The 15,537-nt window shown below is 38.2% G+C and overlaps 1 protein-coding gene and 1 non-coding gene across 4 annotated transcripts in view; one reads left to right on the forward strand and one right to left on the reverse strand.

The window, feature by feature from the left end:
* LOC110076152 (BEN domain-containing protein 5) overlaps positions 1-15,537 on the reverse strand; it is a 1,026,237-nt gene that overhangs the window by 972,322 nt on the left and 38,378 nt on the right. For all 3 annotated transcript variants that reach the window (XM_020788091.3, XM_020788090.3, XM_072997602.2), the window contains exon 3: positions 5,443-5,567. In XM_020788091.3, coding sequence (XP_020643750.2) covers positions 5,443-5,567 — 125 coding nt within the window. The remainder of the gene's footprint in view (positions 1-5,442; positions 5,568-15,537) is intronic.
* LOC140707252 (U1 spliceosomal RNA) lies at positions 4,448-4,611 on the forward strand. Its single transcript, XR_012087172.2, has one exon. It is a non-coding gene; the product is annotated as a U1 spliceosomal RNA (small nuclear RNA).

Below are 15,537 nucleotides of genomic sequence, written 5' to 3' on the forward strand. Positions count from 1 at the left end.
GACTTCACAAACATGACATTATCGCCTGGCAGTAAATAACAGGTTGTTTATGCAGATGTTACAGTTTCAAATTACAGTTGTCTATAATCTGTCAGATCTGCTTTGATTTGGATTCCTGCACTGAGCAGAGAGTTGGACTAGATAGCCTTATAGGTCCCTTCCAACTCAATTATTCTATGGTTCCATTACTCACATTTTCTTTATTTTTCGAAGCATAAAATGTTTCTCATCCAGCATAAGACATTTTTGTCCCATTACATTACATTGTGTGGGACTCTCTCTCTCTCTCTCTCTCTCTCTCTCTCTCTCACACACACACACACACACACACACACACACATTCAGCAAAAATGTGAAATATTTGGTTGTGCCCTTTTCATCCCAGCAAGTGACTGAAACTTAGACATTGTTTACAACTCTTCATCTACAAAACATGACCTCTGAGATATTAAATTGTATTACTTGCCTAGACATGGATTAAAGACATTGTAACAGGAAGGCTGCAAGTCTATACCACCCCTACCTTGTAAGTAAACAAGTATAAGATTGCAAAATAAACAAATCACTAGAAACTATTTCAGAATCTCTTTAATAAGGAAACTTTTAATGTTTATTTTCTTAAATGACACAATTTGATAAAAGTAAAGTACACCACACTATACATTTGTTACAACAATGTGTAGCATTTATTTAATACACCCAGGTTATATTGCCTGTTGGTGCCTGGCTCAAGATATGGTTAAGATTTTATTACATTCATGTAAGAGTCATTTTAACGGAAATTTGAGAGATGAAAAATGAAGATTACAGGAAGACACATTATAACAACAGGCCTCAGAAGTCATAGTTAATAGTGAATCCATTCTTTTTCTTGTACACAACCAAGGAAACAAATATCCTGTGAACTCTGGATATATACGGTATCTCTCCACAAGATCTCATTGCTCAATGAGGCAGATTCTCATTCATCTTGTGGCTGTATAATTTGGTCATTATTGACAAAAGTACAAAATAGGAGAAGACTGATCATTTACAGAACAGAAATTTGGATAACATTCTTTTTTTTTGCCTTCTGGTGTTTTTTGTTTTTTTGTGGGTTTTTTTTTTTGTTATAGAACTGATAGGACAGTCATGAAATAAAATAGGAATACAACTGTGGGTATCATGAAGGAGTTTTTAAACTAAGTAATCATGCCATTAACAAAACTGATTTTTGTATTATGGGGAAATTAAGGGAATACATGGTGATTTTCAAAAAATGTAGTACACAGTTTGCATACTAGTACAATAAAATACAAGGAGACTATTATAGTTATGTATATTAGTTTTTAAAAACCAAATCCACAGTAAGTTGAAAGAAAATCGTGGACTGCACTGCAACTAGAATTTACACACTGTGTTTGCATATCAAGAAAATTGCCATAAAATTAAATTGAAGTATCATCTACGTATCTCTGTGAAAATGGGAAAATTCATCATTAAAGTTTACACAAAATCTCAATTGCAATCCCTTACCAGATGATATAAATTATTTTGAATGTTTTGCAAAACATATACAACAAACACATTTGTGTTTTGATCTATTCTATAAAACATAGTCTATAACCTCTCAAGACAAATGGAACGAGTTCTAAGGTAAAGCCAGATTAACTCAAGGTGCATATTCTATACGATATCATAAAACTTGTACTTCGGTAACACATTTACAATACCTCACCAAAAAAAGTAATCTTTTCTCCCCACCATTAGACGAGTTTTCTGTTTTGGTGAAGCACAAGACAAAAGTGGATTCTAACCATGATATCCCAATTTAACTAGTTCAGGAAGCATTTCTTAAAATCCATGGCATGATACAATATCAATGGTACCAATCAATTTTTATAATTCACGTGAATATTGCTAAAACACAGTATGATAGGATGGATATAATACAATTTTTACATCAAAAGAACCTGCATAAGAAATAAGCAAAAAAAAAAGTATTTCACACTAACTCCTTTTTGTGATCTGTCCCATTGTTACAGGATATCCTAACCACATCACACTTCACATACTCTGCAATGAAGTCCTTTATCCTGTATTTCTTCTAACAATTTGTAGGCCCATGGGAACTAAATGTAACAGAGAATGTTGTTATTTCTTGTCTATATTGCAATTAATAGGTCTTGCACAAGTGAAAGAGAGATTTCTTCTCCTATATGTCCTCAGCTTCCATTATCATCTATTCATGTTTATACTAACTAAACATGCAAAAACTTTCATAGGACCCATGTGGAATCCATGCTTTTATTCAAATAAAAAAAAGTATTGAAGACTTTGTGCAAGGGTAATATCACATACAACCATTTGGATGACTGGGAATTGTCATGTTTTTGCCCACTGAAATTTCTTATAATTTCTTAATTAAAGGTAAAATACTAAAGAAGAAACTACAGAAAATGTATGAAAGTGCATCCATTTATATGCTATTTACAATCCCATATTTAATGTTACTCAAATGTTTGTACAAAGAACAATGGCACTCTTTTACTAAGGTGTAAAGGAAAATGAGGCAGAACACAAAATATTACTAGTGGCAAAAAACAAATACTGTATTTTTCGCTCCAGGAAAAAATATTCTGAACCAAATAATGCAATAAAATATTTAATAAACTATGAAAGAATAAAACTTGAACCATGTAAAGTGAACAGCAGTCAACAGTGGCATTAAGAACCATTACCAGTTTCACTAACAAATGGAGAGACTTAAAAGATTTGTGTACTCTAGTTTAGGTATCATAAATTTGTGTGCCATAAATGTAAGTCAAGTACATATAGACCATTATCAGACAGTGATAAGACCTATACCACATTACCTATATTTTACATATCCTTTCATCCACCTCCTCCACATGCTTATAGAAATGTCTCAATGACAGATGAGATTGTTGTGCAACTCTGCCCAGCTACAGCTCAAGCCTATATTAAGTTAGAAATGGTTTGTCTGATTTGGCACTGCATTGAGAGGTCCCTTTTAGTTGTGTGGAGGATAAATAGTGGAATTAAACTATTTAACAGCTGGTTTTCCTTATTTACTTTAGGTTATGCAAAAGAACAGCAACACAAAGCTTAACCAGATCCCATTCACCAGCAGTAGCACATGCTCAGCATAAGACCAAATCTCAGTTTTCTGACATAATCGAACGTTTATAGCATGCAAGGCACAACAGGTTAGGCAACACAAAGCCAGGAACAATGTTCTTGGCAAGTAAAAAAAAATTGAATACAAACTATAGTAGCTGAAATCAGGAAGCAGGTACTGTAATCCAGTTAAAAGTCACTAAGAATTTTGACGTTCTTAATTTTCAAACTACCGTATCAGCAAATGTAGCAACTCTCTTCCAAAAACACTAACTAAATAACTATGCCCTGTCTCTGAGACTTCCTAGCCCTGTTCTGATTTAGATACATCAAAGAGATACCACAACCATAAAGACTTGGAAACAACTAAAATTAAGACTGAATTTAGCTTTCCCATGTATGCAGGGTTAATTTGTGATCAGCAGCCAAGTTTGTGTTCTGGCTCATAAAGTACAGTTAGTTTCCTTGCTGCAACACCCTTTGGAAATACATTCTCTATTAGATGCCCAGAACTAGTTGAAAAGTTTGCAAGTCGAATCCAAATTTCCCATAGAAATGCATTGAAAATTAATTAATGCGTTCCTATGGGGAAAAAAGGTCAGAAACTTGAAAAAAATTACAAGTCACTTACCAGGTACTGTAGACTGAGCCCGGCACCTCACAGTGCCTTGGTAGCCGCCCCCCCGAGCAGCTGAAAAAGAGCACCAAACAGCTAAAAGCCAGTACCCAGCAGGCAGCCGGCAGCCATTTTGTGCTCTTCTCCACTCCTTCCCCCTCCCTCTCCCTGCCTAACAGCTGATCGATGCTGGTCTGTAAGGCTTCCCAGGCAGCTTTTAAAGCAAAATTAGCTGCTTTTTAAGCAAGTATGCACGTTTCTACACAAGCAGGTTTCAACTCAAACGGAGCACCTTTTCACCCAAGCAGGGTTTAATCCCAAACAAGCAGCTTTTAAACTAAATTTTACATTTTAAAATGACAATACCAGGCAGTCCCAGGCAGTCCCGGGTCTCTCTCCCAGCTCTCTAACCGCTTGGACTAGCAAGGAAGCAGACAAGCAGCCTCTTCACTAACTGAAAGTTTGAACTTCCCGCTTTCCCTGGCTTCCCGCACATTAGGTATGCTAATATCTGTGCACTGGAGGATTGTGGGAGGAACACCCAGCCCCTGATGGGGATCCCACTGGGCCAAAACACTGAGCAGCTCTCTTGGCCTCTGGTGGGACTGGGGCTGTGTAGCCCTGTTCTGAGCAGGAGGTGCAGCCGGGGAGTCACCATGCCTTGGGGGGGGTAGGACACAGAAGGGGGCAGGAGGTGCTGGGGCCACTCCAACTCATACCTGGCAGTGGAGATACCATGATCATGAAAGTGGTTTTCCTAGGATGAGGCTCATCCATTGCACTTTGGGTGTGCTGATCCCTGTGATTTCCCCAAATGTGGGAAAATCAACTGCATAATTTGTGGTAGTGGGGGACTGCGTTTGTGGTTTCCCCTGGTCTTTCTAAAATCACTCTTTCCCCTTTGGTCCTTGCCTGTTTTCACTGCCCTCTGCCATTTAAATTTGCTGCCATAGGCCTGTTGGCCCTGCTGGTTTTCCAGGTGGGCTCCAGGAGGCAGATCCTGGAAAGCCAGCAGCACAGATGGCAGAGTGGTGAGGTCCAATGTGGCTGCGCAGCCTCTGGTGCCGGTTCAGAGGCCTCCTAGCATGGCAGTGGGAGGCTTCTGGGTGGTGGTGGCTGAACCCTTTTTTATAGTATTTGCTCCATAAAATGCACATATTCCCCCCCCCCTTTTTTGGGGGGGAAAACTGTATCTTATGGAGCAAAAATACGGTAAGAAGTCAGAAAGGAAGGTTTAATGAACACAAATAAAAGAAGGTAAGGATGAAGCATCAATGGTCAAAAACATCCTAAATATTTTAAAGAACAATACAGGTTAGAGTGGCCAACTTGAGAATTTATTTCCTTTTGGGTAGCAACTTACAAATAGACACCTTAACAGCAGAAAATGAATCAAAAAATTAACCAGATCTCCCAAGGCGGATGATAAACTGTTCTGGCCTAAGAAACTAGGAGTAAGATAACAGCAGCCATAGCTTGAGACTTTTAGGATATTTTTGCTTAAGTATCTTATATGATTCCAGAAATGACAAGCAGAATATTTTACCATTTGGAGGACAAGGCTGTTTTGAAATTAGCATACACAGTCTTTTAAAACTATAGTATTATAGTACAGACATTTCCTATGTCGCATACAGAACAATTAGATATCTTGGCTTTCAGTATATATGTTTTAATTCTTCAATTTCCATTCAAATGGCACTTACCTGGGATTCCTTCACATTTTCAACTGTGAAATTGAACCATACCCGAAAACGTGGATTACAGGTGTCAGGCCTGATGAACAGGTCATATTCAAATTCAGTAATATGGTCTACACGTCCAAGGTTGCCTAAAAATAATAATAAAACAAAATATTATGTAATAATTGATTCCAGAAAAGCTCTCTGGTCTGGCAACATGACTGTTAGAAGAACATTTTACCAAAAGACTAAATAAATTGTATCTGAAAGGCTAATATACATCAGTTGGTTGTCTACAACATGGGTCCTCAACCCCCGGTCCACGGCCCAGTGGCCATGGCAGGACCGGGCCGAACAGAGTGCTCTGCCCATCTGCAAGCATGCCCCACCCATCCGTGCATGCACACGAGCACGCCCCACCCTTCCACCCATATGCGTGAGCGCCCCACCCATCCATGAGAATGCCCTGCCCCTGAGTGTGGGGGGTGTCCCTCCATGCACGTACCCCACCCCCCAACTGGTTCGCAGTTAAGAAAAGGTTGGGGACCACTGGTCTACAAGATCACTTCGCCCCTAAAGTTAATGGGGGTTTATCTTGAATGGCAAATGAGCCACTAAGGATATGTGGGCATTCACAATTACTTTCTCAGGACAGCCATTTTGTAGCAATCTAGATACAGAATTGTAAGGAATTATTTATCTACTTAATAAATTTACAACTAATATTTCTACTAAAATGGTGCTCAAGGAAGCTAACAATAAAAGGTGGAACAAAAGTTATATTTGAAACGTTAAAACTCATCTAATAAAAATAGAAATGAAAACACAGTATCACCTAGATTAAGACCTACTTAATAGGACATTGCTCTTGGATGCCAAAAGCTTCTATAAACAAATATATATATGTCTGCCAATGAAAGGGTAAAACAGATGGAAATAATCTAATCGCTCATGGCAGGTGTTTTCAATCCCTAGAAGCAGTCACTAAGAAAGCCCTCCCAAATGTGCTTCTGAAAGCAGTGCATCAGAAAAAATTACTTCTCTCGAGGATCATTAAATGCAAGAAGGCTTGTAAGGGACAGTAGGAAAGAAAGACACTGCCTGAGGATGCTTAGTAAAACAAAACAGGGAATTATTTTGGATCCACTGTTTTGAGCAAAATACATTTTCCCTTGGTTGGACATGGACAGAACAGAATGCTCAGGCAAACTTCCTTAGTGCACCATTTCTTTGTGACAGATAGCATTTTAAAAATAAATAAGTAAATAAAATAACCAGCCATTAGGTATACCTTTTTGTTTTCAGAAAGCTTAGCAAAAATCTGTGATGCTCAACTTAAAGCCTGATTAAAATTGAATCAATACTTCCAAGCATAATTTAAGAACATTATAAAAATACAGATACTCTGCATTTGACACTGAAACTTGTGAGAGGAAAACATTTGGTCTCATGCATGCTAAAAAGAATAAGCTGATGCTTACGTGTAGCTGTAGTTCTTTGAGTGATCACCTGTCAACTCATACAAGTAGGTTTTGACACTGCATAGAATGTTGGTCAGAATCTTCTAGAACAGTGGTTCCCAGCCTTGGGTAACCCAAATGTTCTTAGACTGCAATTCTCAGAAGCCTTCATCACCAGTTGTGCTAGCCAGGGTTTCAGGGAGTTGCAGTCCAAGAACACCTGAGTTACCAAAGGTAGCGTTTGGCAAGACCCCTGCCCCATCATGTTGAACATGACAGGGTACCCCAATTATTTTTCCTTCTGTTCCAGTCCACCAACAGTAGAGAAAGAGTAATAGGACAGACTGAGAGGGGAAGAGTGTGTTCTGTAAGTTCACAGATAACCACTTGAAAAATTACACTTATCAATAAGCAGTCTGCCCTTCTTTGTGATCTCAAATATACATGACTGGTCAGCTAGTTAACCTTCTACCTAGGAGGCCAGGAAAACAAGCTTATGTTCTCTCCGTTGACAGGAATATCACATTGAGAATTGATGCAAAGAGCTACACATTATATCAAAGAGTTTTCACAAGTATTCACCAGAAATCAGCTACCAACAATCAATCATTGATGTATGTAAAAACTGTTAGTCCTAATACCTCAAGTGGGTTGCTACTAATTCCATATGCTTAGTAAATACTCTTGATATAGTTGTAAAACTGAAAGAAATTATTTGAATTGAAATAACTTCTGACAAATTGTAAATCGAAGGAACCAACAATGACATGGCCTTATGTTGATTTGAAAGCAAGCATCCTTCAGGTTAATAACTGCAACTTAATCTAGTCACTTCACTAGTGGAAGAACCATAGTCAATGTTGTCATTTTTTTCCATTTTGATGTAATTGTTCACATGTCTAGTCCAGTAGGAGATGGAAATGTCTTTCTTTAGTATCACAAAGCACCAAAAGTAATACCCCATATACTTCTCTTGAGGGTGAGTATTTTCTAGGGATTTTGTTTTGTTTAATTTTTTGTTTTTGAAGGTTGAAAATCTTGTTTTGAAGAATCTTTCATGGTGTGGTTGTTTGAAACTGCCCTACTGTAGGTGATACCCATGGACTGGTGGTGATTATGTGCCTGCTATTGAAGAATGGTGCTAAGAAACCTTGAAAATTTTGTGTCCATTAATGACCTGTAGAAAGATGATAAGTCTTCATGTTGGTAGGAGTTCTGTTTGGAACTAGAAGGTACTTTTGTAGACACCATAACTCAACCTGCCACATAATCACTAGCAATTCATGGGTAATATCATTTAACTCCAGTTAATGTTGATGATGAAGACAAATATTTATATGTTGACTGATAAGGATATAATTTCTTATGTATGAAGAGTGACTTTTGAATTTCTAGGTAAATTCCTCTAGCTCTGCAACAGAAGGAATCCACCCATTTTCTCATTAACTGGCAATTACAGTCTGAATAACTCACTCTGAGATATTAGTAGTAAAAAGAATAAAAGGTTTCATTATTTACAATTGAGCAATTATTTACAAACAGCAAACTACAAAACATGACGGGTTTCAACAACAGACCTCAACAGACTAAAGAGTGGAAAAGCACTCCAAAGCAGAGAAGCAGGCCTCTGAATTCAAAGGCAGGGAAAGAATGATCAGTTAGTCCTGGATAGATTGACAGTCACCCCAGACCAGAAAAGTCCCTCCCAGTCAAACCTGCTAAAGGCAGCATATGAGGCTGCAAAAACTCCAACAATATAAAAGAAACTGCCACTGTACATATCAGTGGATTAAGATTGTTTCAGCACTGAAGTAATCATTCCCAGCAAAGGTACATAGGTACAGTGGTGCCTCGCGTTACGATTGCCCCGCATTACGACGAAACCGCATGTCATGCACCCATTCTCTTGTTTGGCAGCTCTCTCCAAACTGTCCCCCTTTTCTCCCTCCTCTTTGATGTTCTCTTTCACCGGAGGAGACGGCACACTAGCTGCCTCTTGACCTTCAAGCTCACCTTGTTGATTGAGGAGACAGCCAATCATATCTCTGAGAATAGTAGTGCAGAGAACCATTACACCAAGATGAAACCTGGTGAAATGTATTATAATCCTCCCAGTATGATTCTTTACATACACACTAAATCTTAAAGTGCAGCAATATCAACAAAGTGAGGCGAGAATCTTTTTCACTGATCCCACATTGACCTTTCAAAACACGCAAATTCAGTGTATTACTATGCCCAGACTAAACACAAGTTTCAGCTCCATGTTAACAGGAACAAGCCACATTTAGAAGGAATTTACTATGATTCTTTTTCTTAGAGTATGAGTCAATGCTGACTGATTCAGCAGAAGATCTCTGGCACTCCTGATACTGAGTTCTTGGCACTCGTGTCTGAAATGATGCCTGACTTTCTGCCTCCTCCATTGTCAAAGGTTTAGTAGTCTATATACTCAAAACTGAAGGAAAACAGAAACCATAGTGATGGATTCAGAAAGAGACATGTCATCCAATGAAATCAAAGTTGAAGGCTGAATGACAACAGAAGTCACAGTAGATCTTGCCTTATCATTTCCCTTTCTGATTTAATGGCTTCTGTGGTTCCTCAGAAGCTGAAATTGCCCTCTCTCTTAAAGCCTCCATGAAAACTACTGGATTCGAACTTTGTTCAGTCAACTACATAGCAGTTGTGAGATCTAATGCTATCATAAAGACATTTTCAGAAAGCGACTTGCAAATCAATGTTAGAAGCAGAGTGTGACAGTTTATTTTGTGCATCCAAATATGCAGCATGAAGTGATATTTTTTCCTAAGATGCTTTAGTTTTGATTTACGGTTTCTAAGTTCAATGAAGCTTCAGCAGACAGTGCATGGCTACATTAAGTGGCAGGCCGTGGTCACACCAATAAAATATTTTCCAGGTCTTCCCCTTTGATTTCACGATTTAAATTTGCAGTGACATGGTGCATGGCCATTAGCAAATAATTTACCCAGCAAGTGTGCTAACTGCCTATCAGTTCTCGCTCACCCAGAGGTTTCTACTTTTTTTGCTGCTGATCTTTAAAACAAAATGCATTGCTCTGTGTGTGTGTGAATAATCTTATTGCAACTACGGTCATTGTGCATGTCCTTTTTATTTTTATTTTTCTGCAGCATTTATGTTGATTAACTTCTGTCAAATGGTCTCAACAAGAAGCTCTAGATGCTTATTGAATTGGAAGGAAATGATTCAGTAACTCATAAAACACATTGGGACACACATCCTGGAATGTCACGTGACCTCAACAATGACAGAAACACAATTAAAAGTCACATAACCACAGGGGGACATTTTGCTGGTATGACCACAGCCTCAGTCTCTGAGGAAAATAGACATTCTGTAGCCATCTGAAGGGGTAATATTTTCCTCACAGAAAACACACCTCTTGATAAAGGGTACAGAGGATACAAAAGGAAAGTTAAAGAAATCTACTTTTGCCTAAGCTTTGTGCCATTTGGATGACAGATTTTCCTACTGTTTGCCTAAGCAATTTCTAATTTTATGGTTTCTTAAGCCATTATTAAGTGTAATAATTAGTTTGTTGCCTACTATCATTTTCCTTCACAACTACTAGACCCATCTTTCAGAACAAGGCTCTTTCTCTACATTACTACTGTACATGTTGTTCCTCTGTTGTTTCCTTTAATCATGTAACAATTCAAAGGTATCCTATTCCTTGTATCTAAGAGCAAGACAAATTAAAAGAAAAGAGACTGCAAACTAAAAGAACATAATATAGTACAGTGGTGCCTCGCTTAGCGAGTGCACCGTATAGCGATGTTTCCGTATAGCGATCCCTTTTTCGGGATCGCTATATGGAAACATACCCGATCTTCGCAATGGGGAAAACCCGCATTGCGAAGATCGGGTATTGCGGCGGCCATTTTGGAGCCGCCGAACAGCTGTTCGGCAGCTCCAAAATGGCCGCCGGAAGCCCGGAAATGGCTGCCGGCAGCCGTTTTCACGCCCTGCCCTCGCTTAGCGAGGGCGCGAAAATGGCTGCCAGCAAGGGGAATCCTCGCTGAACGGGTAAGTAAGCAAGGTATTGGAACGCATTAAACTAAGTTTAATGCGTTTCAATACCTTTTCCCTACCCGTTTAGCGACGATTCCGCAAGGCGAGGGTTAATCCGGAACGGATTAAACTCGCTATGTGGGGCACCACTGTATCTTGTTCACATTTAAGTAGAAGGACTTCTGAATAGTATCAAGTTGTATTTTGACATTTTAATTTACACAAATTCACATTCCAAAACAATTGATTACAAAATTCAGCAACATCACTCATATTAATGAAAACCCTTTAATTGGTTCTCTGAATTATAATGCCTAAAGTTCCAGGTCATCATCATCATCTTAGAACTGCAGAGCTGGAAGGGGCCCTATGGATCATCAAGTCCAGCCTCTGTCAAGGAGGCCCAAGTGGGGAAAAAAAAACCAAAAACCCATAAGACCCATCAGAAATCAGGGAAAAAACCCAAAAAACAAAACCCCCAAGACCAATCGGAAATTGGGAAAAAAACAAAAAGCAACCAAACCCCCCAAGACCCATCAGAAATGGGGGGACCCAAAAACAAACAAACCCCCAAGACTCTTCACAGCACAGAAACATAACCCCCCAGCCCAAAACCACACTACAAAAACACCCAGAACAGTTTTTAAAAAGCAGAAAGCAGCACCTTATCTTACCAGGCAGGCTCCTCTGATCACACACACTCTAACTGCTGGTGCGAAAGAGCTACAAAGAAGCAGGCTCTTGCCACCAGTTAGCAATTTGAATTCCCTGCCTTTTTTCCCCGCCTGGTTGTGTTCGTAACTGGAAGCTCCAGCCACAAGTCGAAGAAAATTTTTGCGGGTGGAGCTGGTTGTAACTCGAAATGATTGTATGTCGGGACGTTTGTAGGTTGAGGCACCACTGTATTCTGGGACTGAGTTTTTAATATGAATTAGAATTTTCTTCCAAAGGAACTAAGGTTTTATTGATGGAAAACTTAAACTATTTAAACATGAAGAGTATTGCACTGAAGATATGAAATCAGCCTTTTTGTGCATTCCTCCCCCTATTTAAAAAGTGAACTGATACAGCAGACACTCACAGGGCTAGCAATTTTTTCTTTCTTAATGGGGATAGCAAAGAGGTGGAGTAATTTGAAGAGGTCAGGAGAAACATTTATAAAATGTTTTGAAGACTTGTAAGAGGCCAAAAATGGCATTTTGCCTAACTCTGCTTTAAATAAATATGCAAAAGGATGTTAAATCTTCTAGGATGCTACCAGTAAGCCATATTTTAAAAGGCATTCCTAGTTTCCTTCTCAAGGCTAAACATTTTCTTTAAAAGTAGATTTACTTGACTAAAAGAGTACTCAAAATTGATTTTTTAATTTGATTTTTATCTGTGATACTGGCCTTTCACTTATCATTCCAAGATATGTTGCTTCTTATCTTTGCATATACCTGTTATGTAATAATGTTTTGCAAGTTATTCAAAATATAAATAATCATAAACTAACATAAAGCTAAATGGATTTGGGGGGGAAACACACCTAAGTGAAATGAAACAGAAAATTGATATACACCTATGTAATAATATTCTGTAAGACACACAAATTATAAATGCCATAACTAATGCAAAAATGATTTTTTTTATTTGAGGAGGAATGACATATAAGCAAAACTAAACAGGAAACTATCAAATCAATTTGATTCAGTTTACAGTATAAACTTAACTTTTCATAAAATATTAAAACAGTACTTTCTGGATGTGGATGAAAGGCTGCATTTCAGCAAAAAAAGAAATAACATTCAAGTAAATGCTAGAGTTTATAAATATGCCAACAATTATCATAAAAATGCAAGAAAACACAGATATGTTAAGCAATCCTAAAATCTTCTTAAACCACACATTGTGCTTTTCTACTGAGAATTTAAGATGAAAAATAGACCTTGAGGGTCTTAGACAAGCCTCAGGCAATATAAAGGAAAAGGTCAAAAACACTGCTAAAAGGGACTGTTATCTTCAGAACAACAACTTATCAGCTAGCTTGCAGCCTTGCTTATTTACAGTTATTGGCCCCAGAGGAAGTGCACTTCAACACAGGCCACGATCACTTTGTAATGAGTTTGCCAGAAATGGTAAAAGAAACTAATTTGTAACAATGTGCTGTACTTTACACATGAACTTTTGCAAACACTCCCCCGCCCCTAGAAATGAATAACATCAGAAATGAATTGCTTCAGCCTCCCTAACAAGCAGTGAAAACATAAGTGTGCTCAAAAGACTAACTTTCAGAAACGAATATATTGAAATATCAGTAATTATCTCTCTCAGCTGTCCATTACACTGTTCATGTTGATGATCAATTCCCCTGCGGTGCTTGTACAGAATACAGATTTCAGGGAATGAATTTGCACACACAAATTAACACCATTTTGAAGAAAATAGGTTGCACCTGTCACAGATTTGTAACAAAAGGTCAGATGCCCATTCTGCACCTAGAACACTTACATATTGTAAGCCCTGCTTGTACTAATACAATTCTAACTTGACTAAACATAAAAAATTGAGCACTATTGTGAGGAGAAGAATAAAAAGAATTAACCCTTAATGAAAACCTCTCATAAAGTAACCAAGGCAATCTCAAGTAGCCTTTTAAACTAACTACACGAAGTACTTCTGGTTTTGTCAGTATTTTGACAGATCCTGAAATACTGTTTTTCACCTGAAGAATAAAAATACAGCAAAGAAAGTAATATAGTATCATCAATACACTTGAAGCTGTATTGCATTCTCTACAATATCTTTAAATAAATGGGGTCTGGGAACACACCTGCAAAACTGCAGGGCTTGGAATCCAAGACTACTTCCAAAGTAGCCAAACAGAATGAATACATGTTTTCAAACACACATTTAAAATACAGTATATTGAAATTTGGTGTACCTTGAAGAAGAGGCAATCTGATGAATATCTCAGTAAAGCAATTTTATAGATACATTCTAAGTGAAAGGGTACTTTTTCAGAACATATTTTCCTTGAAAAAAAGGATTGTTTCACATATACATTCCCATTTTTTATTGTTTTTGCTAAAGTAAAAAGATACCTAAAATGATGAAGAGCAATCAAATACAATTTTTAGACAACAGATTATAAAGAAAAAGAAAAGAAAAATAACTCAGTCATATTTCCTGTGTGCGAATTGTTCAGAAAAGAAATGTAAAGAGGTAGATACTTTCTGTTTAAGTACTTGGTTTGGTCCCCTCTGGGTATGTAGATACTTTTCCCTCCATATGCATAAGGTATCTTTTAAGCTTTCTGCTGTGAAACAAAATAAATGTCTTCCTTCTTATAACATTTGTTCTACAAGTGGGCCTCTATGCATTACACTGTTGGGTCTATATTTATGAAGAACTGCCCTTTTGGAATTTTCCAGACTGAGAACTATTGCAACTGGCTCCTTCCCCAACTTGGGGCACATGCTTCAATGTACCCTCCCTCTTAGTTTATGGATTTCAGATTACACAGCAGAAGGAATTACTAAACCACAGGTCCTCTTCAGACACTGAAGAGGAAAGGGCTAGCAAGGTGATCTCTAGCACAAAGCTACCAGGAGGACAGGCATCTGTACCTACTGGAGCAACACAAAGAGAACTCCCTGTGACAACCCCAGACCTACTGGGATATGCCACAGTCTCACTAAGCTGCCACCAACCATTCCCTGTAAGGAGTCACACAGACCAGGAATGGATTTTTAACAAACAAAGGAATAAGGTTTATTTAAATAACACACAGGGAAAATAAAATGATTAAGTGAATAAGATACAGTAATGTGGCTTAGTCTCAATCATACATACACCAGTTAAGTTCACACAGAACACCTTCAAATAAAGCACAGACCCTGAACCTATCAGTTCTGGCTACCCATAAAGACACCTGAACCTATCAGGTTGGTACTGACTGACACACAGTAGTACCCTGTCTGACACACAGACTCCCACACCAGCTTCTTCTCTCAGCTCTCCTTCAGCTTCTTCTTCTCCACACAAGCTCCACATATATATACAGTACAGCCCCTCCTCCTGATGTCCCGCCTTCCACTCCCCATAGGATGGAACTTTCCCTCCAAACCCATGACAGACAGGTAACATCAGTGCTGTATGTAACACCTCCCCTCTTTATAAGTTGTTTTGTAGGGGGAAAGCTAAAGTGCTTTTCTCCAAAAAACAACCTGGATCCAAAACATACAAAAACAGTTATACATTAACATACAATACCATACTTACTCTAGGATAAACATATCAATTAGGTATTTAAACATTTACCATTTACAATACATCAAGTTACCTTTATTGATACAAACCGGGCATGTTTAATAAACAACAGGTACATTTAACTTTTTGGTCACCAAAATATATACATAGTCCATGTTCCTTTCGCCGTCTTCAATCTTCGGGTCTTCTTGACAAGGCGTCAGCAACACAGTTCACTGACCCTCTGACCACCTTCACTTCAAAGTCATAGTCTTGCAGGTTTAAAGCCCACCTCATAAGTTTACTATTGTGGGTTTTCATTGTCTTTAACCATTGCAGTGGTGAATGGTCAGTGCACAGAATAAAATGTCTTCCC

The sequence above is a fragment of the Pogona vitticeps genome, chromosome 4 (assembly GCF_051106095.1).
Source record: "Pogona vitticeps strain Pit_001003342236 chromosome 4, PviZW2.1, whole genome shotgun sequence".
Lineage (NCBI taxonomy): Eukaryota > Metazoa > Chordata > Lepidosauria > Squamata > Agamidae > Pogona > Pogona vitticeps.